The sequence below is a fragment of the Octopus sinensis genome, linkage group LG21 (genome assembly GCF_006345805.1).
Source record: "Octopus sinensis linkage group LG21, ASM634580v1, whole genome shotgun sequence".
In the NCBI taxonomy this organism is placed as follows: Eukaryota; Metazoa; Mollusca; class Cephalopoda; order Octopoda; family Octopodidae; genus Octopus; species Octopus sinensis.
The window spans coordinates 24,517,500-24,544,999 of record NC_043017.1 but is presented as its reverse complement, the minus strand read 5'-3'; the positions used below and the strand labels follow the sequence as shown (position 1 = coordinate 24,544,999).

General features: G+C 37.0%; 1 protein-coding gene across 4 annotated transcripts in view; it reads right to left on the bottom strand.

Moving 5' to 3' along the window:
• The window catches only part of LOC115223032 (hybrid signal transduction protein dokA-like), a 77,607-nt gene that overhangs the window by 43,698 nt on the left and 6,409 nt on the right, over positions 1-27,500 (bottom strand). For 3 of the 4 annotated variants that reach the window (XM_036512077.1, XM_036512076.1, XM_029793462.2), the window contains exon 2: positions 26,910-27,053. In XM_036512077.1, the coding sequence (XP_036367970.1) occupies positions 26,910-27,006 (97 nt within the window). In that variant the 5' untranslated portion in view covers positions 27,007-27,053. Of the gene's footprint in view, positions 1-26,909; positions 27,054-27,386 lie in introns of all 4 variants that reach the window. The other variant, XM_036512078.1, reaches the window with a different exon arrangement.

The following is a 27,500-nucleotide window of genomic DNA, read 5'->3' as shown; positions in this document are numbered from 1 at the left end:
ACCAGATCAGATTGGAGCCTGGTGCAGCCTCCTGGCTTGCCAGTCCTCAGTCAAACCGTCCAACCCATCCCAGCATGGAAAGCAGACGTTAAATGATGATGATGATGATATACACCTGGTTTTTGAAACAAATCATCATGAAATTTTGATGGATGGTTGTTATTTAGATAATTTTAAAACAAGTTTGTATCATAGAACCAAAGGCAGTCTCTGGCAGGTTGGCATCAAAAGGGTTAACCTTTTAGCATATGAACTGGCCATATTTGGATAAAATATTCTATCTGTTTTATGTTCAAACAGATTAGATAAGGCCTCTTACACTTAGCCCTGAGTGTCACTCTAAAAATAAACAATCACATCATCGAAATATTGAAGCTACAACACAATGCATGATTAATTCAAAGCAATGTGAATAAATCTTACATTATAAAAGAGAAGCTGATCTCAGTCTGTCTGTCTGTAACAACATCTGCATAGAGGGAAGAAGGGGAAGAGAAAAAGTTATTGAGAGAGAGAGAGAGAGAGAGAAAGAGAGAGAGAGAGAGAGAGAGAGAGAAAGTGAAAGCGAAAGATAGATAAATAGGTAGTGTTGTCACCTTAGTAACTAACAAGTTTTGATTAAAAACACAGGAATTTTAAGTGCAAGTCTGTCAACACAATGCAACGCAAACTTCAAAAAGGACTATATGTATATATATAATACATGCAGTTATTTTTTGGGGGAGGGGAGGAGTCGTTTGTGTGTGTCTGTGTCTGTGTTTCTATATGTCTTTCAACAAATAGACAAATCAAAACAGGCTTTAAAACAAAACAACCTGGTGTTCTTTGAACAAAGCCTTTCGATATATTTGCTCTGTTTCAAGTTTCAGATACTTCCTTGTTGCACTTATTGCTAGAATTGCAGTAAATCAGTGCATGATTGGCCCACTGAAAAAAAACCTAATTATAGCTAAGTCTAACTGGGTCACTCGAGAATTAGTTTCCTGGCCATTGACTCAAGAGAGTGCCAGTGACAGGATATGAACCACTGACCTCTCAGCTGGCTGCCCTGTACCTTACCAACTAGGCTGTTTGTGTTCTCTTGTATTAATGCTTATCCTCAATGTAATTAAGTGGCTGGCTTAATTCCAGCACACACTACAACATTTTAGATGTTTAAGCAGCTAAGTCAAATAGGAGACTCAAGGACAATCGAGGACCTAATTAGTGAAATTGTCATTTAATATACAAGGGCAGCTGGAGAGGAAAGTGGTACAGACAATAACACAAATCAGAACAATAGTTTAAATAAAAGTCTCATATTATTTCCAATTACCTTCCAATTAGTTAATTAACACACACACACATATACAGATGTACCATTAGTAATTTAAAATCTTGTACAAACACACACACACACACACACATGCATACATATAAATATACATACATGTGTCCATATACACAAACATACATACACATATATATATACACATACATATACATATGCACATATATACACATATATATGCACATATATATATACACATATACACACGCACACTAAATGAACATTTACAAGTGAAATACTACACACATATGCTTAATATGGCTATAAATTTAAAAGACATACACCTAGTACAACCAAACATTTTAAATATACCTATTACTACATATTAGTATAATTTACAAAAGACAAAAAAATAATTCTCTCTCTCTCTCTCTCTCTCCCCCTGAGAATCAGAGATAGGAGAGCCAGAGACATTTTGCCTTATCTATAAACTATTTATCTCTTCTGGAGAGTCTAGAAGAGTGTATTCTGGTAACTGATAACACTTGCTAATTAATTCCTCAGCTCAGACTTTCTCACGTTGGAAATTAATTAATGGTAAACGATATTTACCTTATCTATAAGAAGTAAATAAAATGAAAAAAAATAAAAAAAATAAAATTTCCTTTTTACTCTTAAAAGAATATCCTTTTATTCATTGAGCACACACACACACACACACACACACACACACACACACACACATATTAAATAGCTAAACACAATTATCTTTATCTACCAAACACTCTACAAATTTTATAGAAACATGTTGTGGTTAGTTTTTTATAACAATCCTCTAGTCTTCTGTTAGAATTATATTAGAAGACTAGCAGGTACCAAGTTGTCTTAACCCTTTAGTGTTCACATTATTCTGCCAAAATTAATGCTTCTTCATCTACATTGTTTTGAACTAATCATTCATTAATCTTGTAGCTATGAGATTTTGATGAGGTAGCTGTTAATTTTTTAAACAATATTGTAGGGTTGGTGTGAGAGACCAGATATGGCTAGTTTGAACATAAAACAAGTAGAATATTTTTGGCCGGATATGGCCGGTTTAAATGCTAAAGGGTTAAAGGGATTATTAATCCTTTAGCATTTAAACTGGCCATATCTGGATTCAAGTCATCCAGATTTGGCCTCTCACAAATAAGCAATCACATCATTGAAATCTTAAAGCTATAAGACAATGCATGATTAATTCAAAATGAATCAACATCATCATCAACATCATTTAATAATCTGAATGCTAACAGTGAACCCTTTAGTGTTCAGATTACTCTGTTAAATGTAATATTTTTTTACTCAAATTGTTTTTAATTAATCTTGCATTATCTGATAGCTTTGGGGTTTCAATGATGTGATTGTTTATTTTTAGAATGTCAATGTAGATTAGGTGTTAGAGGCTAGATATGGCCAGTTGGAATGTAAAACATGTAGAATATTTGAGCCGGATATGGCCGGTTTAAACACTAAAGGGTTAAACCAAGTAGTATTGGTACTTTATCTTATTAAGCCTGGAAGAATAAAAGACAAATTTGAGTTTGGCCACATTTGACCTCATTTTTTACTATATTTCCATAGAAATACACTATATTTGATTTATGACTAAATGGTTTTTGCTGTTGCTTCACACCATGTCAGTTCTTATCCATGGAATCGAACTCGGAATCTTGGGGTTAGCAGCCCGCACTCTTTAAGAGATGAGGAATTCTGCACATTAATTACATTATTTACATTCGACGGATATTTGTCCTCATCTTGTTCGACAGATATCTGTCCTCATCACTACGCCATATGCCCGTGGGCATATGGCGTAGTGGTTAAGAGCGTGGGCTACTAACCCCAAGATTCCGAGTTCGATTCCATGGATAATGACTGACATGGTGTGAAGCAACAACAAAAACAATTTAGTCATAAATCAAATATATTCAGCCATGGTAAGTCTACATTTGGCCTACTGTTTTTTCATCTAACCAGATATGAGGAAGAATAGTAGTGTTCAAGCAAATGTCTCGCTGTTGTACATGAGGATTTTTAGAGGTTTGCTCAACCTGTTAGAAATAGTAGACCAAATTTCCTTAAAAAAAAACTCAAAAAAGAAACCTCACCTCTTACCTGTTTCAAACAGAGATATGTTGGAGAATGTAACTTTAGAAAACTAAATGGTATAACCACACATAGAATGACCTAGAGCTAAACATCAACACACACACATCTAATGATAAACACAGACATATATATATATATATATATATACACACACACATATACGTATGTATACATATATGTATGGTTTAACACACACACAAAAACACACTAATATATATGTATACACATAGACACCTGTCTGTGCGTGAGTGAATTAATGTGTGAAAGAGGGAGGGAGGGAGGGAGAGTGAGAGTGTGTGTGTGTGAGAGAGAGAGAGAGAGAGAGAGAGAGAGAGTGTGTGTTTGCATGTATGCTTATTTTAACTAAATCTTTCTCACTTTTGTTGTTATTTTGCCCTGGGATATTCTAGGTGGGAGCATTCCATTTTATCTGTTTTCAGATATAGTATATCTAGAGATACATTATCCAACATGTACTTTTATGTATACATATAAATATATATTTTTTTTAATGCACACACACACACACACACGCATGCACGCACGCAAAAGTAGCAATGCAAGGTACTGATTGATTTTTACTTCGTCTGTAACTAACTAGGTTATCACAGCTGCCACATAGCATTGAAAAATTATAAAAAATAAAAATCAAATTATTCAGTAACCTGAGGTGGAAAATAATGGAAACACTGGAGTGAAATATCAATTTTATACTGAACAGTATTAAAAAAGAACAAAAAATTCCAAATACATGGTGTGGTATATGGAAAAAAATATTGTGGTCATGTGGTAAGAAGTCTGCTTTCCAACCATATGGTCCTGGGTTCAGTCCCACAGCATGCCACTTTGGGCAAATGTCTTCTACTATAGGTGCAGGCTGACCAAAACTTTGTGAATGGACTTCATCATCATCATCATCATTTAACGTCCGCTTTCCATGCTAGCATGGGTTGGACGGTTCAACTGGGGTCTGTGAAGCCAGAAGGCTGCATCGGGCCCAGTCTGATCTGGCAGTGTTTCTACGGCTGGATGCCCTTCCTAACGCCAACCACTCCGTGAGTGTAGTGGGTGCTTTTTACGTGCCACCCGCACAGGTGCCAGACTTAGTAGACAGAAACCAAAAGAAGTCCATTACACACGCACACACACACAGTACAAAGACAGAATGAAAGAAAAACACTTGGTATCAGTTTAGAAGAAGTGGTTCACAATTGGGTTTCCTATGACTCATCTGAGCCCATGTAAGATTTCTGGGTGATAAGTCAACCTGAGCAGTTATTGTATATATTATGTCTTTAGATGCAATTTTACCTGAAGTATATATATATATATATATTTTTCATATTTTACTTGTTTCAGTGATTAGACTGTGGCCACTTTGAAGAATTTTTTTTAGCCGATTGAATCACTCCCAGTACTTATGTCTTTTGCCAAACTGTTAAGTTATGGGGATGTAAACACACCAACACCAGTTGTCAAGCAGTGGTGGAGGACAAACACAGACGCAAAGACATACACACCCACACACACACACATATATGACAGGCTTCCTTCAGTTTCCGTCTATCAAATTCATGTACAAGGCTTTGGTCAGCCTGAGGTTATAGCAGAAGACACTTGCTCAATATGCCATGCAGTAGGACTGAACCCAGAACTCTGTGGTAGGGAAGCAAGCTTCTTACCACATATCCAACCTGCATCTACACTAGACATTCACATCTCATATATATATACATATGTTTATGTTTATATATATATATATATATATATATATATATAGGCGCAGGAGTGGCTGTGTGGTAAGTAGCTTGTTTACCAACCACATGGTTCCGGGTTCAGTCCCACTGCGTGGCACCTTGGGCAAGTGTCTTCTACTGTAGGCTTGGGCCGACCAAAGCCTTGTGAGTGGATTTGGTAGATGGAAACTGAAAGAAACCCGTCCTAAATATGTATATATATATATATGCGTGTGTGTGTTTGTGTGTCTGTGTTTGTCCCCCTAGCATTGCTTGACAACCGATGCTGGTGTGTTTATGTCCCCGTTACTTAGCGGTTCGGCAAAAGAGACCGATAGAATAAGTACTGGGCTTACATAAAAATAAGTCCCGGGGTCAAGTTGCTCGATTAAAGGCGGTGCTCCAGCATGGCCGCAGTCAAATGACTGAAAGAAGTAAAATAAAATAAAAATAAAAGGAATATGTAGATATGTATGTGTGTCATTGTGTTTCTGCTGTGTTTGTCCCCAACCAGCACTTGACAACTGGAAGAGTTATTGATGTTTCAAGCTTATGCTCTTCTATAGAGAAGAACGAAGAAAAAAAAAACAGATGGAGAGAATTAAAAAAAAACAACGAGTGTGTTTGTGTGTGTGTGTTTGTCATAGCCTACTCTGCTTCACCAGTGATTGTTAGTTTATGGCTCTATAACTTAGAGACTCAGCAAAAAGGACTGATAGAATAAGTACCAGACTTTAAAAAAACAAAAAAGAATTAAAAAAACCTAAGTACTCGGATCGATTTATTTGATGAAACTCTTAAAAGTGGTGCTCCAGCATGGCCTCAGTCCAATGTGTGAAACAAGTAAAAAGAATAAGGGATGAAAAAAACCCCCAAAAAGTAATAACATCAATAAAACAAATGAGTACAATTACCACCAGCCAAACATGACAGAAGCTGTGTTTGTCCCCAATTACCACTTGGCAACTGGTATTGGTTTGCTTACAACCATGTAACTTAGCAGTTCAGCAAAAGAAACCAATAGAATAAGTACCAGGCTTTAAAAAAAAAATTAAGTACAGAGGAGTGGCTCTGTGGTAAGTAGCTTGCTAACCAACCACATGGTTCCGGGTTCAGTCCCACTGCGTGGCACCTTGGGCAAGTGTCTTCTACTATAGCCTCGGCCCGACCAAAGCCTTGTGAGTGGATTTGGTAGATGGAAACTGAAAGAAGCCTGTCGTATATATGTATATATATATATATATATATATATATATATATATATATATATATATATATATATGTATGTGTGTGTATATGTTTGTGTGTCTGTGTTTGTCCCGCTAGCATTGCTTGACAACTGATGCTGGTGTGTTTACGTCCCCGTCACTTAGCGGTTCGGCAAAAGAGACCGATAGAATAAGTACTGGGCTTACAAAGAATAAGTTCCCGGGGTCGATTTGCTCGACTAAAGGCGGTGCTCCAGCATGGCCACAGTCAAGTAAAAGAGCAAAGAGGTCAATTCAGTCTACTAAAACCTTTCAAGGCTGTGCCCCAGCATGGCCGCAGTCTAATGCCTAAAACAAGTAAAAGCTAAAAGATAAGTATCAGGAGAAGAATGCCGATACTTGGATACCAATATATGTCTACAACAGATAACATAACTTTGATATTTAAGATTTTTTCTTTCAAATGCAAAGAATGCAGTTGTGACTACAGGAAATGCATAAGGCAAATTACAAAAACAAAACAAAAGAAAAAAAAACCCTCATGGAAGGTTTAATCCTTTAGTGTTCAGAACATTCGGTCAAATCTAATGCTTATTTATTACCTCTGCCTTAGCAAAGGTGGAGGTATTTACTCATTTACTTGTTTCAGTCATTTGACTGCAGCCATGCTGAAGTACCGCCTTTAGTCGAGCAAATCGACCCCGGGACTTATTCTTTTTTGTAAGCCCAGTACTTATTCTATCGGTCTCTTTTGCCGAACAGCTAAGTGACGGGGACGTAAACACACCAGCATCGGTTGTCAAGCAATGCTAGGGGGACAAACACACAAACACACACATATATATATATATATACATATATACGACAGGCTTCTTTCAGTTTCCGTCTACCAAATCCACTCACAAGGCATTGGTCGGCCCGGGGCTATAGCGGAAGACACTTGCCCAAGATGCCACGCAGTGGGACTGAACCCGGAACCATGTGGTTGGTTAGCAAGCTACTTACCACACAGCCACTCCTGTTTACAGTTGTGTTTGTTTGTTTGTTTGCTTTCCATCATGCTAGAAATGGGAGTTAAACCCCAAACCATGAAAAAGCTGTTCTTATTTTGGCTCGTTGAATGTAGGAGGACAGGACAATTCAAGAGAATACAAATATGATTGCACCAAAATAAGAATAGCTTCTACGTGGTTTGGGATTTAACTCCCATTTCTAGCATGATGGAAAACCACTTAGTAGGCTTTCCTTCAGTATATAACTCTGATACACACACACACACACACACACATGATGGGCTTGTTTCAGTTTCCATCAACCAAATCCATCACAAGGGTTTCGTTGGCCCAATGCTATAACAAAAGACACTTACCCAAGGTGCCATGCAGTGGGAGTGAATCTTGAACCATGTGGTTGGGAAGCAAGCTTCTTACCACACAGCCACGCAATATTGCACAAAAAATAAAAAAATAAAAGGCAGAGGAAGGTGAAGGAACAACAACCAAGGTATATTAGTTTGATGCTCAGGAAAAATGGAAGAGTTATTGATGTTTCAAGCTTATGCTCTTCTTCAGAGAGGAATGAGGAAAAAAAAAACAAACGGAGAGAGGTTAAAAAAAACAGTGTGTGTGTTTGTCATACCCGACTCTGCTTCACCGGTGATTGTTTGTTTATGGCCCTATAACTTAGAGGCTCAACGAAATGGACTGATAGAATAAGTACTAGACTTTAAAAAAAAAAAGAATTAAAATAAACGTAAGTATTAGGATCAATTTATTTGATGAAACTCTTAAAAATGATGCCCCAGCATGGCCTAAGTCCAATGCGTGAAAGAAATAAATAGAATAAGAGATGAAAAAAAAAACCACTCAAAAAGACAAAAAGTAATAACATCAATAAAACAAACAGGAGTACGATCACCACCAGCCAAACGTGACAGAAGTTTGGAAGACCAACAAAGGAAGACCGATCTAGTTAGCAACAATGAACAGCAATCAAAGCTGGACAAGGTTACACCAGGATATATAATTAGGAAATCTTTTTATAACCCAATGGTTGTGGTGGAGGTGGAGCTGGTGGAAGTGGAGAAGTAAATGGTGGGGTGGGTGGGTATATGAGGGCAATGCTTGTCAAACAGCACTTCATGGAACTGATATATATTAACTACTGAAAGAGAACAGCCGTATACATATACGCACAACCTAGGTATATGTATATATGTATGTATGTATAATGGTGATGTTGTGTGTGTGTGTGTGTGTATGCATGTACTTTCATGTGATGTTTATGTATATCTGGACATATGAATCTGTATGTATGTGTGTATGTGTGTGTATGTATGTGTGTATGTATGTATGTATGTGTGTATTATGTATGTATAATGGTGATGTCATGTGTGGTGTGTGTGTGTGTGTATGCATGTATTTTCATGTGATGGTTATGTATATCTGGACATATGAATCTGTATGTGTGTGTGTATGTATGTATGTATGTGTGTATTATGTATGTATAATGGTGATGTCATGTGTGTGTGTGTGTGTGAGTGTGTGTATGTGTGTGTATGTATGTATGTAAATGGTGATGTCATGTGTGTGTGTGTGTGTGTGTGTATGTATGTGTGTGTGTGTGTATGTATGTATGTATAATGGTGATGTCGTGTGTGTGTATGCATGTATTTTCATGTGATGGTTATGTATATCTGGACATATGACTCTGTATGTATGTGTGTGTGTGAGTGGTGTATGCATGTACTACTGTATGATGTTTATGTGTATATGTATGTGTATGTGTGCTGTGTATGCATGTATTACTGTGTGATATTCATGAGTATATGTTCATACGACTCTGTGTGTGTGTGGTGTGTATACATGTATTACTGTATGATATTTATGTGTATATGTATGACTGCATAGTGTGTGTGTGTGTGTGTGTATGTATGTGTGTGTGTGTGTATGTATGTATGTATAATGGTGATGTCGTGTGTGTGTATGCATGTATTTTCATGTGATGGTTATGTATATCTGGACATATGACTCTGTATGTATGTGTGTGTGTGAGTGGTGTATGCATGTACTACTGTATGATGTTTATGTGTATATGTATGTGTATGTGTGCTGTGTATGCATGTATTACTGTGTGATATTCATGAGTATATGTTCATACGACTCTGTGTGTGGTGTGTATACATGTATTACTGTATGATATTTATGTGTATATGTATGACTGCATAGTGTGTGTGTGTGTGTGTATGATGTGGTACATATAAGTACTGTGATGTAGTATAGGTATGTGAGAGAGTGTTGCGTGCATTTGTGGTTGATGTGTATGTGTGTCTGTGATAAGGTATGTGAATGTATGATATGTATTACTAGATGGTGTGCGTGTGTATGTATGCATGTATTACTATGTGGTGTGTACATGCATTTGTATGCACGTTACTGTAGTGTGTATGTATATGTATGCATGTATTACTATGTGGTGTATGCGTGTGTTTGTATGCTTGTATTACTGCAGTATGTGTGTGTAATGTGGTGTGTATGCATGTATTATTGCAGTGTGTGTGTGTGTGTGTGTGTGTGATGTGGTGTGTGTATGCATGTATTACTGCAGTGTATGTGTGTGTATGTGATGTGGTGTGTGTATGCATGTATTATTCTGTGGTGTGGTGTGTGCACACATTGTATTACTGTAGTGTGTGTATGTGTGTTGTTGTTATGCGTGTATGCATGTATGTGTTTGATGTGATGTATTTATGTATGCATGTATTATTGCGTGTGGTGTATGCACCTGCTGTGTATGTGTGCATGTGGCGGGGGATTAATGTGCAATAAAAAAATGACTCAGGTAACAAAACAAAAACCCCACCAAAAAACAAGGGTTTTTCTAACTTGTTAGGTGGGCGTGGCTATCTGACAAATATGCTAAGAAAATATATATCTTCTATTAAAAACTTCCTGTTTGTGTGTAGTACACATAGAGTAACCTGGGATAAGTCTTATTCTTATTTGTTGGTAATCATGGGAAAGCATTATGCACAGTTGAATTCACATTTATACATTATTGCGTGATAGGAAATTCAACAAAAAATACTCCATCTGGTGAGAGATAAACATTATTTATTTAAAGGATACAATATATGTCTTTAAGTGTTACTAATAGTTTCATTTGTTGAGAAATATCTCACACATATTCATCAGAGACAAACCACATATAATCACACACACATGTGTGTGTATATATATATATATATATATATATATATATATGTGTGTGTGTGTGTGTGTGTGTGTGATATAACTAAGTATTTGTATTCTGTGATATTTTACATCCGCTTTCCCATGTTGGAATGGTTTGGAAATTTGTATAATAGCCAGAAGCCTTTTTTGTCTGTTTGTCTTTTAAGACACACAATGGCATGGTGTAACACTTCTAAAACTGGGACACACATTGTTATATCTATCTAGAGCTAAGCTATGTACCTACACACATACGTATACACCTATATATATAGGCGAAGGAGTGGCTGTGTGGTAAGTAGCTTGCTAACCAACCACATGGTTCCGGGTTCAGTCCCACTGCGTGGCATCTTGGGCAAGTGTCTTCTGCTATAGCCCCGGGCCGACCAATGCCTTGTGAGTGGATTTGGTAGACGGAAACTGAAAGAAGCCTGTCGTATATATGTATATATATATATGTATGTGTGTGTTTGTGTGTCTGTGTTTGTCTCCCTAGCATTGTTTGACAACTGATGCTGGTGTGTTTACGTCCCCGTCACTTAGCGGTTCGGCAAAAAGAGACCGATAGAATAAGTACTGGGCTTACAAAAAGAATAAGTCCCGGGGTCGATTTGCTCGACTAAAGGCGGTGCTTCAGCATGGCTGCAGTCAAATGACTGAAACAAATAAAAGAGTAAAAGTGTAATATATATACATAGATAGAGAGACAGGCAGACAGACAGACATACAAATGTTCTGTACACTTGAGTTTTAGCTTGGTTAAGCTCTTTATTTTTTACCTTTACTTGTTTCAGTCATTGGACTGTGGCCATGCTGGGGCATCACCTTGAAGGGTTCAGTCAAAGAAATTGACACAAGTACTTATTCAAATGGTTTCTTTTTTCCAAAATGTTTGGTTACAGGGATGTAAACAAACCAACACCAGTTGTGAAGCAGTAGTGGAGATAGATATACACATATATATACAATGGTTTTCTTTCAGTTTCTAACTACCAAATCCACACACAAAAGATTTGGTTGGCCTAGGGCTATAGTGGAAGCCACCTGCTCAAGGTGCCATGCAGTAAGACTGAACCCAAGACCACATGACTGAAAGCAAGCTACTTACCACACAGTCATGTCTGCATCTATCAAAGGGTCGTTACTGTACATGTAGTATGTTCCCATGCCAGGAATTGACCCTGGGCTGCTTGGGTGAGAGACAGCTTTCTGGACCAGAGACTTTTAAAAAGTTTTCTCCTAAGACAGAAATCGGTTTCAAAAATTAAATACATATGTTTTGTGTTGTCCCATTTGTTTTGTGTTAACTACACACACTTTCTCTCTCTCTTTATACACACATCATTTAACGTGACGATGATGATGATATGTATGTGGGTGTGTGTATATATATATATATATATATATTATATGTATACACACACATACTAGTTTGTAGCCATGGTTGTGACTCATGTAAAAGTGACTGACAAAGTATATTTACCAGAAGTATAAAAATATACAGAGACTAAAGGACAATATGCATGCACATATATTATATATATATATTTGCTTTGTATGCTTTAGACTTGTTAATTCCTGTTCCACTTTTCACAAAGACGTCATCATACCTTCTTTTCATAATTGTTTAACCATGGACAAGATATCTCAAGAACCATTGCATGAATTTGGATGAAACTTTCGGGATGTTTCGCCTCGTGACTGGCACGAACTCTCTCTTTTGTCTTTTACTTGCTTCAGTCATTTGACTGCAGCAAATCGACCCCGGGAACTTATTCTTTTGTAAGCCCAGTACTTATTCTATCAGTCTCTTTTGCCGAACCGCTAAGTGATGGGGACGTAAACACACCAGCATCGGTTGTCAAGCAATGCTAGGGGGACAAACACAGACACACACACACACATACATATATATGACAGGCTTCTTTCAGTTTCCATCTACCAAATCCACTCACAAGGCATTGGTTGGCCCAGGGCTATAGCAGAAGACACTTGCCCAAGGTGCCACGCAGTGGGACTGAACCCGGAACCATGTGGTTGGTTAGTAAGCTTCTTACCACACAGCCACTCCTTAGATTTTGGGTTTAATTCGGTACCAGACAAGGATTCTGGATTATTTTTCTGTTTTTTTTTTACTTAATTTTTGAGAGTGGTCAGGTTCGTTTTTAGTATTCTCGTTTGTGAGAGCAGTCGAGTTTATTTCAGATATTCTTATTTTAAAAATCATTGAGAGAACATTGGTATTGCCTTGGCAGAGGTTTGCACTCTCTGAGTACTCGCAATTCATTTTAATCATTTATTGATGATGCCACATTTTTTTTTGGGATGAGCTGTGTCATGCTTAAAACACACCTGTCTGTCTATCAAACTATCTGCACACAAATACACATACACACCACTTTCACAAAGATGTCATCATTGCTTCTCTTAATGATTTTAATTATTTATTGGTAATGCCATGTTTTTTTGGATGAACTAAGATGCGTCATGCTTAAAACATCTCTCTCTCTCTCTATCTCTATCTTATCTAATCTATATACATATAAATACACACACACACACATTGTATGAGGTTTATAAATTTTATTTATGTCATTATCTTCACGATTTAATGTCTGTTTTCCCTGCTGATATAGGTTCGAGGGTTTGACAGATACAACTAGACTGAAGTCTGAGTTGGTCTCTAATATCTGCCTTGGTAATGTTTCTATGGCTGGATGCCTTTCCTAATGTGAACCACTTTACAATGTACTGGCTGCTTTTTTTTATGGCACCAACACTACTGAGGTCACCAAGTAACTCTGAATGTAAGATCCCTTGACAGACAAACATATACACACACATACATATATATGACAGGCTTCTTTCAGTTTCCTTCTACCAAATCCACTCACAAGGCTTTAGTAGAAGACAGTTGCCCATGGTGCCATGCAGTGGGACTGAACCCAGAACTATGTGGCTGGTAAGCAAGCTACTTACCACACAGCCACTCCTACGCCTATCTATATTCTGAAAACATTTTCTTTCTTTTCCTTTCAGGGCTGAAAACTGAAAAACAATAATATTATTCTCCAATGCTTGCCCTAGGTGACTGGCTTGGTAGGTTTTTTTTTAATCTAGCTGATATCAAAAGAAATAAAAATAGGAATAATTATCATCATTTAATGCCTATTTTTCCATGGTTGGATGGCCTTCTTATCACTAACTCTCACCTTGTTTCCAAGTTAAGTAATATTTCCCCATGGCCAGAGATGTTTTTTCATGGAAGACTGGAAACGAATAATATTGTTTGTACAATAATCATGTGATGCTATTTTGCAACCATCACCTGATGTCATGACAAGGATAAACACACCCACATAAATATATATATATATATATATATATATATATATATATACATATATGTGTGTATATATATCTTTATCTTTTACTTATTTCAGCCATTAGACTGTGGCCATGCTGGGGCACCACCTTGAAGAATATTTAGTCAAATGAATTGACCTCACTACTTTTTTTTTTATCAGTTTCTTTTGCCGAACTGCTAAGTTATAGGCACATAAACACACCAACGCCATTGCAAGTGGGTAAACACAGACACACATACATATATATATATATATGATGTGCTTCTTTCAGTTTACATCTACCAAATCCGCTCACAAAGCTTTGGTTAGCTTAAAACTAGAGTAGAAGACACTTGCCTAAATTACCACACAGTGGGACTGAACCCAGAACCATGTGGTTAGGAAGCCAACTTCTTACTACACAGCCATGCTTGTGCCTATTTCTATACACACACATATATATACACACACATACACACACACACACACACATATATATATACATACACATGTATATGTGTATGTATATTCATATATATGATGTCCTTCTTCCAGTTTCCGTCAGCCAATAAGGCATTGGTTGGCCTAGGGTTACAGCAGAAGATTCTAGCCAAGGTGGCATACAGTGATACTGTGGGATTGAACCCGAGACCATGTGGTTAGGGAACATGCTTCCTAACTACACAGCTATACCTGTTTAAGCAAAATCAACTTGTTAGACCATCTTTTTATTTATTTCAATTAGATTGACAATTTTCTCTTTGTTTTCTCTAGTTATCATAATTTAAGGTGGTAATTTGGCAAAATGCTCAGTGGCACTTTTTTCAGCTCTTTTCGTTCTGAGTTCAAATTCTGTTGAGGTCAACATTGCCATTTGTCCTTTCAGGGTCGATACATATGCACCAGTGGAGCAGTGAGGGTCAGTGGAATCAAACTAATCAATTCTCCCAAAATTTCAGGCCAAAGTCCATATCACCTCATAGTTGTATCAACAATTTGTTGTAAGGTCTTGTAGGTTCTTCACTTTCTTCATTTAAAACCCACATTAACAGCAAAACAGGTTACTGGTTTCTCTATTCTCCCATGTTGAAATTTATTTCAAAAGACTCAAATGCTTCCATTATTATGCATCACAGAATCATATTGAAAAGACCAGGTGGAAAAGTACACAGCCTGGTATGACACCAGCTGTTACTTTAACTCAGTGGTTCTCAGTCATATTTTATCTATGGACTCTTTTGATTACAATTTTACTCTGCTAGACTCCCATAACCATTTGATATTTAAAAACTGGTTTTATAGATACTCCCTTCAAAATTCCTATTCTGCTTTTCACACATTCACTTGTGTTTCTCTTTTTCTCTTTTTACTTGTTTCAGTCATTTGACTGCGGCCATGCTGGAGCACCGCCTTTAATCGAGCAACTCGACCCCGGGACTTATTCTTTGTAAGCCCAGTACTTATTCTATCGGTCTCTTTTTTGCCGAACCGCAAAGTGACGGGGACGTAAACATACCAGCATCGGTTGTCAAGCAATGCTAGGGGGACAAACACAGACACACACACTTATATATATACATATATACGACAGGCTTCTTTCAGTTTCTGTCTACCAAATCCACTCACAAGGCATTGGTCGGCCCGGGGGTATAGCAGAAGACACTTGCCCAAGATGCCACGCAGTGGGACTGAACCCGGAACCATGTGGTTGGTTAGCAAGCTACTTACCACACAGCCACTCCTGCACCTCAATATAAGACTTTTGTTGAACAATATAAAACTTTAGACAAAGAAATCTGGTTGTTTCTTGCAATAAACACATCTAGAGTCATTTTGTTTTCATGGACCCTTAATATACAACTGTGGGTCCCCAATTTATTTTATCTGCACAGATCCCGCAAAATCTTATATGGACTCCCAGGGTCCACTGCTTTAACACTTCAGCATTTAAACTGGCTATATCCATCCCCAAAATTCTACCTGTTTACTGTTCAAGCCAGCCAGATCTGGCTTCTCATACCTAACCTACCTTGTCATTCTAGAAATAAACCATCACATCATTGTAATCTTGAACTGTGAGGTAATGTAGAATTCCTTCAAAACAATATGAATAAATAAGCATTACATTCAACAAGGTGATCAGAATGTTAAAAGGTTAATATCTCTTCTTTCCTATTGGCCAATCTAAATCCCAATTCAGCTGTTTTTATCTCTTTCTTTAATCATAACTATTCCAGATCTCTTTCTTTAATCATAAATCTTTAAAACATCTTTATTTATTGAAGTATTCTTAACTTCCTCCTTTTCTGTTGGCTGTTGTAGCTGCTGTTGGTATTTTTCATGGAATCATTTATGTTCTTCAACATCTGCATCTAATAAAAATAAAGTTGTGAATTTTCCACCTTTTGGTTCTTAAAATTCTTCTGTTTTATTTGAGTCTTTAAAGTTTCAAAATCATATCAACTGTGTGTGTGTGTGTACATATACATACATATATATATTATGTTAAATGGTTGGCTATTTTAATTTTATATTGTCTGTATTGCATATACTGAATTTTTGTTCAGCTTGGCAGCTATTTGCAACATCAGTGAATGTTTCATTCACTTTTTCCTATATCAATATGACAAATTCTCATCTGAACATGTGGCTGGCTGCTACTGGGACAGATTTCTGTTTCCCTCTTATATTTATTGTACTTTTTAACAGAGCAGATCAATAAGATGTTATCTCAGCACAAAAGCACAGTAACTGGCCTATCAACAGTGTGTATATAGGATAAGATATGATAAAGACCCATCCTGAGTTATATAGACGCATAGACAGGTTTCTTGGCTTCTGTGGTGTATATATCACCCCTGGATAGGATTTCAGTCTGTTGCAGGATTACTCATTGTTGCCAACTGAGTGAACTGGAGCAACATGAAATGAAGTGTCTTGCTCAAGGCCACAATGCATTACCCAGTTTGGGGATTGAAACCACAATCTTACCATCATGAGTCTGACATCCACTTAAGCCACATGCCTCCACCCAAGGCATGCACCCCCACAGTATGAATATACGAGGTATGATACATAGATGGCTATTTTAATTAATTACTGCCTTATTTTCATATAATATATTCTTGCATTTTGGTTCTTGATTAAGTCAAGGTTAAATTTTTATAATCATTATTCAAATTCTGTATTTGCTATTTATGTCTGACCATGAAAAACACTCAATTTTTAGCTCCTTCTATAATTGATTCATATCTTTTGTAGTCAAGAACAAAACCAAACTGGTTATAAAACAAATCTCCAGGTGAATGCCATTTCGAGTTCATGGTTGCAAGAAGTTTACCTTCAACATTTATTAATAGTTTCAGTCAGCTGACTGAAATGAATACTAAATCTTAACTTGCCTGAAACTGCTCCTTGTTCTATGACATAAACTTACTGTTTTAAAGTGGTCTAAATAATAATCTTCCATAAAAATTTTATGCTAATTTCTTCCAGACCCCAGCTTAATAACAAGAAAATTATTTTACTAAACTCTTTAGTATTTTAAAAATTAACTGAAACAAAGGCAGCATATTCTTTCATTTGTTTCAGTCATTTGACTATGGCCATGCTGGAGCACCACCTTTAGTCAAGCAAATCAACCCCAGGACTTATACTTTGTAAATCTAGTACTTATTCTATTGGTCTCTGTCGCCTCTCAGATAAACATACTTATTGCAGCAGTCCTTCAGTTTTTGTAAGCCCTGTAAAAGAACTCGGAAGGTTGGATCTCAAACCAGGCCTTTCGGGATACCCTTAAAGTCAGAAAACTTTTCACCACCCCCTTGTATATATACACACATGATGGGCTTCTTTCAGTTTCCATCTACCAAATACACCCACAAGGCTTTGATTGGCCCAGGACTACAGCAGAAGACACTTGTCAAAGGTGGAATGCAGAGGGACTGAACTTGGAACCACGTAGCTGGGGAGTAAATTTCTTACCATACAGCTATAATTTCACCTATACATATAAATATATCTCTATGTATCTATATACTTTTACTTATATATCTATATCTTTCTCCCACTTTTCAGCAACCCCATGAATATATACACACATAATGAGCTTCGTTCAGTTTCCATCAACCAAATCTACTCACAAGGCTTTGGTTGGCCTGGGACAATAATAGAAGACACTTTCCTAAGGTGACATGCAATGGGACTGAACCTAGAACTATATGTTCAGGAGAAAAAGTTCTTACCACACAACTACACACACACACACACATAAATACATACACACACATGAATCAACAAAAAATTCTCTCTCTCTCTCTCTCTATATATATATATATATGTATATATCTATCTATCTATCTATCTATCTATCTGTGTGTGTGTGTGTGTGTGTGTGTGTGTATGTATGTATGTATATTATATATGACCTATAGACACAAGCAATCACACAAGTACACACCTTATATGTGTATAAATAACAATAGTGTGCTGAAAATTTTAAAATGTATCGACTTTGTGTATGTGTGTGACACACTTGATAAATACAGATCATAGATAAAAGATATTACCTCACTGGAATGGCATTTCATTGAAACTTATTTATAACTATATGGTTTGGTACATTTACTTATATATAAAAATAACTGAAAGATTATCTGTGTATCTGTCTATTTCTTGAGTAAGTTAAGTACTATGTGAAATCAAAAGCTAAAAAAGTATAGAAAGAAAGGTTATGTTTTATTTGGAAAATTATACTTGAGAAAATCGACTTAGAAAGACGTCACTTGTATTAAAATAAATGAATAATAAAAGCAAGGCTTTTAAATGTTTGTTTTTCACAGAAGAAGGTGTGGGCTATAAATAGCCTGACTTAAGATGTGTCATATTTGGGTAGAGTCACTCTGTATAGCTATTAGAGATATTATTTACGAATGGATATTGGTAAAGAGTTGGCTGTGGGGAAGAGAAATCTCAAAGGTCACTTTATGAGGGAAACAAGAGCAAATATTATTATATCTTTTATCTTTCACTTGTTTCAGTTATTTGAGTGTAGCCATGCCAGGGTACAACTCTGTACTAATCTTATCGGTCTTTTATGTTGAAACATTATGTTTTGGGGATGTAAACAAACCAACACAAGTTGTGAAGCAGTGCATGTGTGTGTGTGGGGAGCAAACACAAACACACATATACAGGACTCCCACATGATTTTGGTTCTACTAAACATATGCACAAGGCATTAAAAAAAAAAGCCAGAAATATTCACACTTCTGTCAATGAATTTTCGCAGGAAATTAATATATTTCTTGATACCTGTAGGTTTTAGTTATCAAGCTCTGTAACCTCATAATTCTTTGCTTAAATATTGCTGTAACAAATGCTGAAAAAAAAAACAAAATAAAAAAAATCCTAATCCTGAGAAAACCAACTCTTATGAGATAATCCTTGTTTGTTTTTAGATAAAAGAAAACAGGTCTCATTATTATTATTATTAACCTTTTAGCATTCAAACCGGCCATATCCGGCCAGAATATTTAACCTGTTTTATATTGAAACTGACCAGCTCTCGCCTCTCACCTCAGCCCTACAATGTCATTCTAAAACTAAAAAATTACATCACTGAAATCTCTAAATTACAAGATAATACACGATTATTTCAAAACAATATAAATAAACAAACATCACATTTGACAGAATAATCTGAACACTAAAGGGTTAAGGTTGGTGAGCTGGCAGAATTGTTAGCACATCGGGCAAAATGCTTAGCAGTATTTCATCAGTCGTTACATTCTGAGTTCGAATTCCGCTGGGGTCGACTTTGCCTTTCGTCCTTTTAGGGTTGAAGAAATAAGTACCGGTTATGCACTGGGGTCGATAAGATCGACTAGCCCTCTTCCTCAAAAAGTTTCAAGGCCTTGTGAATAGAGTAGAAATAATTATTAAGATGGTGAGCTGGCAGAACCATTAGCACACTGGATAAAATGCTGCTAAGCATTTCGTCTATGTTAATGTTCTGAGTTCAAATTCCGCTGTGGTCGACTTTGCCTTGAATCCTTTTGGGGTTGAAGAATTAAGTACGAGTCGAACACTTGGATCAATGTAATCGACTTTCCCACTCCCTTGAAATTGCTGGCCTTGTGTCAAAAGTTGAAACCATTGTTGTTATTATTATTATTATTATTATTATTATTATTAAGGTGGTGAGCTGGCAGAACCATTGGCACAGTATTTTATGTTCTGAGTTCAAATTCTGCTGAGATCAATTTTGCTTTTCATCATTTCAGGGTTAATAAAATAAGGTACCAGTCAAATATGGGAGTAAATGTAATTGACTACTTCCTGCTACCAAAAATTTCAGTCTTATACCCATAGTAGAAAGAATTATTATTATTACTTTTATGGGTTTTTCCACGAGTAACCTTTTGAAGTGCCTCTCCCTACTGGGAGTTTTATTTGTTATTTGAATGTTTACATGGACCTTTCTTTTTCGCAAAACCCTTTGTACTTTTCGTCCTGTATTTGTCCTTACATGTTTTTTGATTTATGTTAGCCCTTGTGGCCAATAAACCAGAATTAATTATTATTATTATTATTATTATTATTAAGGTGGTGAGCTGGCAGAATCATTAGCATGCAGGGCAAAATGCTCAACAGCATGATGTCTGTTTTTATGTTCTGAGTTCAAATTCCACCTTTCATCCTTTCAGGATCATCATCATCATCATTTAGCATCTGCTTTCCATGCTGGCATGGGTTGGACGGTTCATCTGGGGTCTGGGAAGCCAGAAGGCTGCACCAGGCCCAGTCTGATCTGGCAATGTTTCTACGTCTGGATGCCCTTGCTAATGCCAACCACTCCGTGAGTGTAGTAGGTGCTTTTTACGTGCCGGACAGGGCTGGCAAACGGCCACGATCGGATGGTGCTTTTTACATGCCACCGGTACGGAGGCCAGGCGAGGCTGGCAACAGCCACGGCCGGATGGTGCTTTTTACGTGCCACCGGCACAGAAGCCAGATCAATAAAATAAATACCTGTTGAGCAGTCGAAACCATATGTGGTTGCAAAGCAAGCTTCTTAATCACACAGCAATTGCTTAGAAGTAAGTGAGTAAAATAACTTTATTTTCCTCTTTAGTAAGTGTTTAGAGAACTCATGAGAGAGTTCTTCTGATATGCGGAAAGTTTTCAACTGAAACACGAAACTTTAAGACAGAGGATTTTGTATCATAGAAGCAAAAGAGATGATCTGCAGCAGGTTGGTAGCAAAAGGATTAATGGACTTAATCTTCTCTAGAAGAACTAAGGCAGATTTAGATTAACTAAATAAATAGTAACTCCTCCTCCTCCTCCTCATCATCATCATCGTTACTTAACATTCATGTTCCATACTGGCAAAAGTCGAATGTTCTGACATGGATCTATTGAGGTTGCTATGGCACACATCACAATTGTTTTCAACATTTTAAGTTCCATTTTGTAGCTTTATCAGTGATATGTATTAGTATATCTGTGTCTGTGTGGTCACCAATTTTTTTCACATAAAGTTTCAATGGGTGCATACTTTTGAAAAGGTATATGTAGAAAATTTCACCGAGGAAACAAAGCCAGCACTCTTGTGTATCTAGGTAACACACATACTCTAACATTACATATATGTGGACATATATCTCTCTCTCTCTGTTTATACACACACATACACACGAGGAAGTGCTGAAAAGTTACTGGCTTTCAGGGTATCGCAAAAGGATTGGTTGGAGGCCCAACCTTCCAAATTCTTTTATAGGGTTTAGAAAAACTGAAGGACTGCTGCAATAAGTGTGTGAATCTGAGAGGGGAATATGTTGGGTAAAATCATAATTAACTGATCCTCCTGTATTTTCTTTTACCAAAGGCATCCCCTGGTACAAAACTTGAAGAAGGGTGGGGGCGCAGATGTCCTTATGCTAGATGGGGGTTCAGGTATGAGAGAAGAGGTTGGGGTAGGGCCAGTGGCATAGCTAATAGGGAAGTATAGAGAAATACCACGTACCTACATATCAGCTCCAGGAATGCATTTAATATGTAAATTCGTACATCCAATAACTTAACACAGCTATATGTGGTGGCTATATAAGAAATGCGTTTGGAGGCTAGAATAGGTTAGATGAGTGTTGATGAAAGGGTAAATCTCCCTGAAATATGGCATAGACACTCATTACTCATTTTTGTCTTCGATCTCATTGTTTGTTTACATCTGATGTCTTGATACAAAATGTAGCAAAAATCAATGCCAGCTATATTCTCTATAGAATATCTGTAGATATAACCTTAACAAGTGATGTAAAGCATACTACTAACACTCTAGAACATGGTACTGCCTTATAAAAACATAATGCCTTACTTCCCTGGACATAATGGTCACATAACGAAATACCATGTTCATATAAGTCATTAATATTAATAATAATAATAATCATCATCATCATTGTTTAACGTCTGCTTTCCATGCTAGCATGGGTTGGACGGTTCAACTAATAATAATAATGAAATTATTGTATACAGTGCTCAGGTGCACCACAACTTGTCAAAAGTGCATATACAGTATATGCAGTAATGTACAAATGTCTGGAAAGTGAACAATGCATGAGTCAGATACATGCTTGCGTGTGTATGGAGGGGAGAAAATCAGGTGTAGTGTTGTCGAATCTCAAGAAGCATGGAAGTTTTGAAGGATGCAGTGCTCCGACAACTAACAACTGATGCCGGCAGTTTGTTCCATGCTTCAGCAACTCTTAGCATGAAAAAATGTTTCTGAAAGTCATGGGAGCTGTGCTGTTTTCTGACTTTGTAAACATGTCCACGGGTGTTAGACGGGTGGAGTTTGAAAAGGTGCAAAGAGTTATTGTTTGTAAGGTGGTTAATAATTTTATGGGTGTCTGCCAAGTCAGCTGCCAGACGTCGGAGTTTCAATGTGTCCATGCCCAGGGAAGTAAGGCGTTCAGAATATGGCAAACGCCTGATGGAGGGTATTCTTTTGGTTGCACATCGCTGAACGGCTTCCAGACATTGATGTATATTACAACTGATGAAATATTTCAATAATGTAAGAGAAATTAATCAAAAATTTTCGGTATGTGTCACAGTGCTTTTCTTTTTTTTTATGTAGTCCTTTCTTGTAACTTTAGAGCCTGGTTACACATGTGGGTGGAGCAGGTTTTTGTAGATGATCTATATGGCTCACTCATGCTTAGTGGAGGGCATGATAATGAGTCCATGGAGTTATCTCCTGAGAAATAAATGGTGGTGACGAGAAGTCCAGGTGATGAAGTGAGTAGTGATGAGTAGGGACAGAGAAGCTAGATGTGGGTGTGTGGGGGGTGAGTTGCAAAAGTGTATGGTGGGGATGTTGGATAGAAGGGACAGGAAGGAGAGGGAAGATAGGTAACATCTGTAAAGATCAGGTAGGGTTGAAGGATGGATGCAGGGAGTATTGAATATTTCCCACACCCCATATATATATATATATGATAGGCTTCCTTCAGTTTCTACCAACGAAATCCATTCACAAAGCTTTGGTTGGTCCAAGGCTATAACAGAAGACACTTGCCCAAGGTGCCACACAGTGGGACTGAACCTAGAACTATGTGGTTGGGAAGCAAGCTTCTTACCACACAGACACGCTTGTGATTTTCAAATATTTTTCATCTTTTATTTATTTCACCAATTAGAATGCAGCTATGCTGAGGTATTATCTTCCAGAGTTTTTAGTCAAACAAACTGACCCCTGTACTTATTTTATATATTTTTTAAGCCTAGTACTCATCTTAACTTTCCCTTGTGTTGAACTGTTAAATTATGGGGACATAAACCAACAAACACCAGTTTTAAGCAGTGGGCAACAAACACACATGCATGCACATATATATAAGACATTTGACCAAAGTGCTGTGCAGTGGGACTGAACCTGAAACCACAAGGCTGGGAAGCAAGCTTCTTAACTACACAGCCATACATATGTATGCATGTACATACATACATGCATACATAATACATACATACATACATACATACATGCATACATACATACATACATGCATGCATACATACCTACATACATACAATACACATGCGTCCAAATCATTTCCAGTCCATGCAAATACGCAGAAATGCTTAATCTGCTTTAGCATATGAAATTCTTTTAAAAAGATTAAAATTAGTCATTCCTTGAATGCACCTACACATGCATGCACATGCACACACACACACACTGATAGATACATGAACATACAGAACACAAGACACAGGAATACACACAACACACACACCATATACAGGAGCCACGAAGCACAAAATCAAAGAAATTAAACATTGATTTCAAACACTGGCGGAAAAGTAAACAACTGTTTGGTGAATAGACAGAGAGCTATCATCATCATCATCACTGTTGTTTTAATTTCCACTTTTCTATGCTTGCATGGCTCTGATGGAGTTCACTAAAGTGGATTTTTTACAGCCAAATGCTCTTCCTGTTGCCAACCCTTACTCATTTCCAAGCAAGATAATATTTCCCCAAGGCCTGACATGTTTTTACAGAACATTGGAAATGAATGGTATTCATTTATAACAATTACATGGTGTCAAAACAAGGAGATACAAACTCATTCATATACTTATACATGGACACACACAATGGGCTTCTTTCAGTTTCTGTCCACCAAATCCACTCGCAAGGTTTGGGCTGGCCCGGGGCTGTAGTAGAAGGCAATTGTCCGAAGTGCCACACAGCAGAACTGAACCTGGAACCATGCATGCAGTTGGGAAGCAAACTTCTTAACCACACAACCATGCCTGCACCTACTATACATTTGAACTGATCCACTGGAAGGGTGAAAGTTGAAGTTGACCAGAGTGTGATTTGAACTTAGAATGTAAAGGCTGAAACTGAATACCTCAAGGTATATTGCCCAGTTCTAATGATTCTGTGGAAACAACTAGTTTCCTTGATTTGATCAAAGGCTCAACTGCCATCACACAACTTCAATATACACAGTGTCCTTCCTTTTATAAGGTGACAGGGTTTGATTTGAGGGAGATTTGACTGCATGGAAGAGTAGAGTTTTAAATGATGATGATGATGATGATAGTCAGTACAGGAAATCTTTGGTCGCAGATATACTTGACCAAGGCTGACATCATTAGAAGTGAACACCAATAAATTAAGACAATTTAGGACCTCTTATCCAGTTTCCAGAAATCCAGAATTTCTAAAAATCTGGAAGTCCTATTCAATAGGTGCAGGAGTGGCTGTGTGGTAAGTAGCTTATTTTTTACCAACCACATGGTTCCGGGTTCAGTCCCACTGCATGGCACCTTGGGCAAGTGCCTTCTACTATAGCCTCGGGCCGACCAAAGCCTTGTGAGTGGATTTGGTAGATAGAAACTGAAAGAAGCCAGTCGTATATATGTATATGTATATATATGTGTGTGTGTGTTTGTATGTCTGTGTTTGTCCCCCCCAACCGATGGTGTTGTGTTTACGTCCCCGTAACTTAGCGGTTCGGCAAAAGAGACCGATAGAATAAGTACTAGGCTTACAAAGAATAAGTCCTGAGGTTCATTTGCTCGACTAAAGGCGGTGCTCCAGTATGGTCGCAGTCAAATGACTGAAACAAGTAAAAGATAAAGAGGGTATCATGTTATATACTGTATCCTGTACTGAGTAACCAAACCCTATTTTGAAGTTGGTTAATTTGCATATGGTATGTTAAAAATAGCTTTGTTCTTTATGCTTTTTTTAAAAAATGAATTGATAAAAATCAAACATATTCATTTCAGAAGTGTATTAATAACGTGTCTGTCTCTGTTAAATAGAATCATGTTCTTTATTATTTTTTTTCATCTTATAAACATTATTACTGTACATATGTTACAATATGATATATTTTAAGAATTTTAAGTGGATTAATAAATATCAGACAGATCCTGCTTTAGAAGTGAACTAATTTGAATCCATCAAGTGTAATTTAGTTCTTTATTTTTCTTAGTTTATTTCATATTTTCAGTACGCATTTAGAGTGTCTCCAGAAAACTGGAAAATCCAGAAATCTGGGACACATCTGGTTCCAAACTAGCTGGTTTATTGGTCCAGTATTGTATGAATGCTTCATTTTTGCATATAACAATGGTTCTTCTAGAATTTGAAGCTTGTTAAAATAGCCAACCAAAGTCAGAATACTTGATAACAATGTCTGTGTGAGTGTGCGTACTTGCGTATGTATTATGTATGCATGTATGTGCATGTATGCGCATGCAGGAGGGAGGAGAATGCATAATGGAATGATGATAGATGTTTTCAATCTTTTTCTTTTTTTTTAAATGGGGGTAACCCAAAGAACCATGGAGGGTTGCATACAATTGAGGGGTGTCAAGAAAATGATCGCCGCTTTACATGCACTATGAAGATCCATCATTGGTTTTGCAGATGCTTATAAAAAAAGGTGAGAAAGAGAGAGAGCGAGAGGGAGAGAGAGAGATTGAGAAAAACAGTGAATAGAGACAGAGAGAGAGAAAGAAAAAGTTAGAGGGAAGAAGAGAAAGGATTAAAGAGAAGAGAAAGAATTAAGGGAATAAGAAGAGAGAGAAAGAGAGAGAGAGAGAGAGAATATATTAATGCAGTCAAGAAAATTTTTAAATTCACATACAAGGTAGGATTTCGATCCAGTTTCAAAGTGCATTGATGTCTAATATGATATAATACTGTTGCTATATTAAGTTGTGCAGTATGGACAATATGACAGCAAAAAGAAAAAATAGAAAGGAAAGGCTTAATATAAAATTAACGATGCTTAAAATATAGCACGGTAGTCATAGTGGGCCACCAGTGCACTCTTCTTTCATTGCTGCAACAACCACTTCCCCACCCCACTACACTTCTTAAATAGATGTTCATAAATATATCATAGAGAGAAGCAAGCAGGTGCACTTACCTGATGAAAACATCAACAGTATTATGAGATTTATGATAAGAAATTGGTTTTTGTGACATAGCAGTGCAGGAATCGCTTGGAGCCGTATCAGCGCCATCGCACCTTTTGGTTTAATAGTAAAAGACGACCGTCAGAGAGCATCACCTAGATAGAATTGGAGGAAATAATGTAAAATAAAAATATATACAAGAAAAAAACCCTTGATGTGATGATAAAATTAAAAGAAAGAGCAATAAAATGAAGTGAAATACGTTAGTTCTTTACTATTTTCTTTTAACAAATGAAGAGGAAAAAAATTGTATCTGAGGAGGAGAATAAGGTTAAAATCTTGATTTATTTTGTGTTTGAACATTTGGAGATGTTGAAGAAAATATAGAAATATTGAGAAGGCCAAAAAGGGGAAAAAAAAAGATGAAAAGAAAAAGAACCCCTCCAAAAACAAAAAGGTTACCTAGATAAGATGATACAAATAAATACCTGGTCAACAAGTCATACTGACTTCCTCAGATTCCGTAGCAATCAATGAAGAAAGAATATTTTAACCGAAAATTTTATGATAATGAGCTTATATTCTCATTGTTCTCTTCTTTC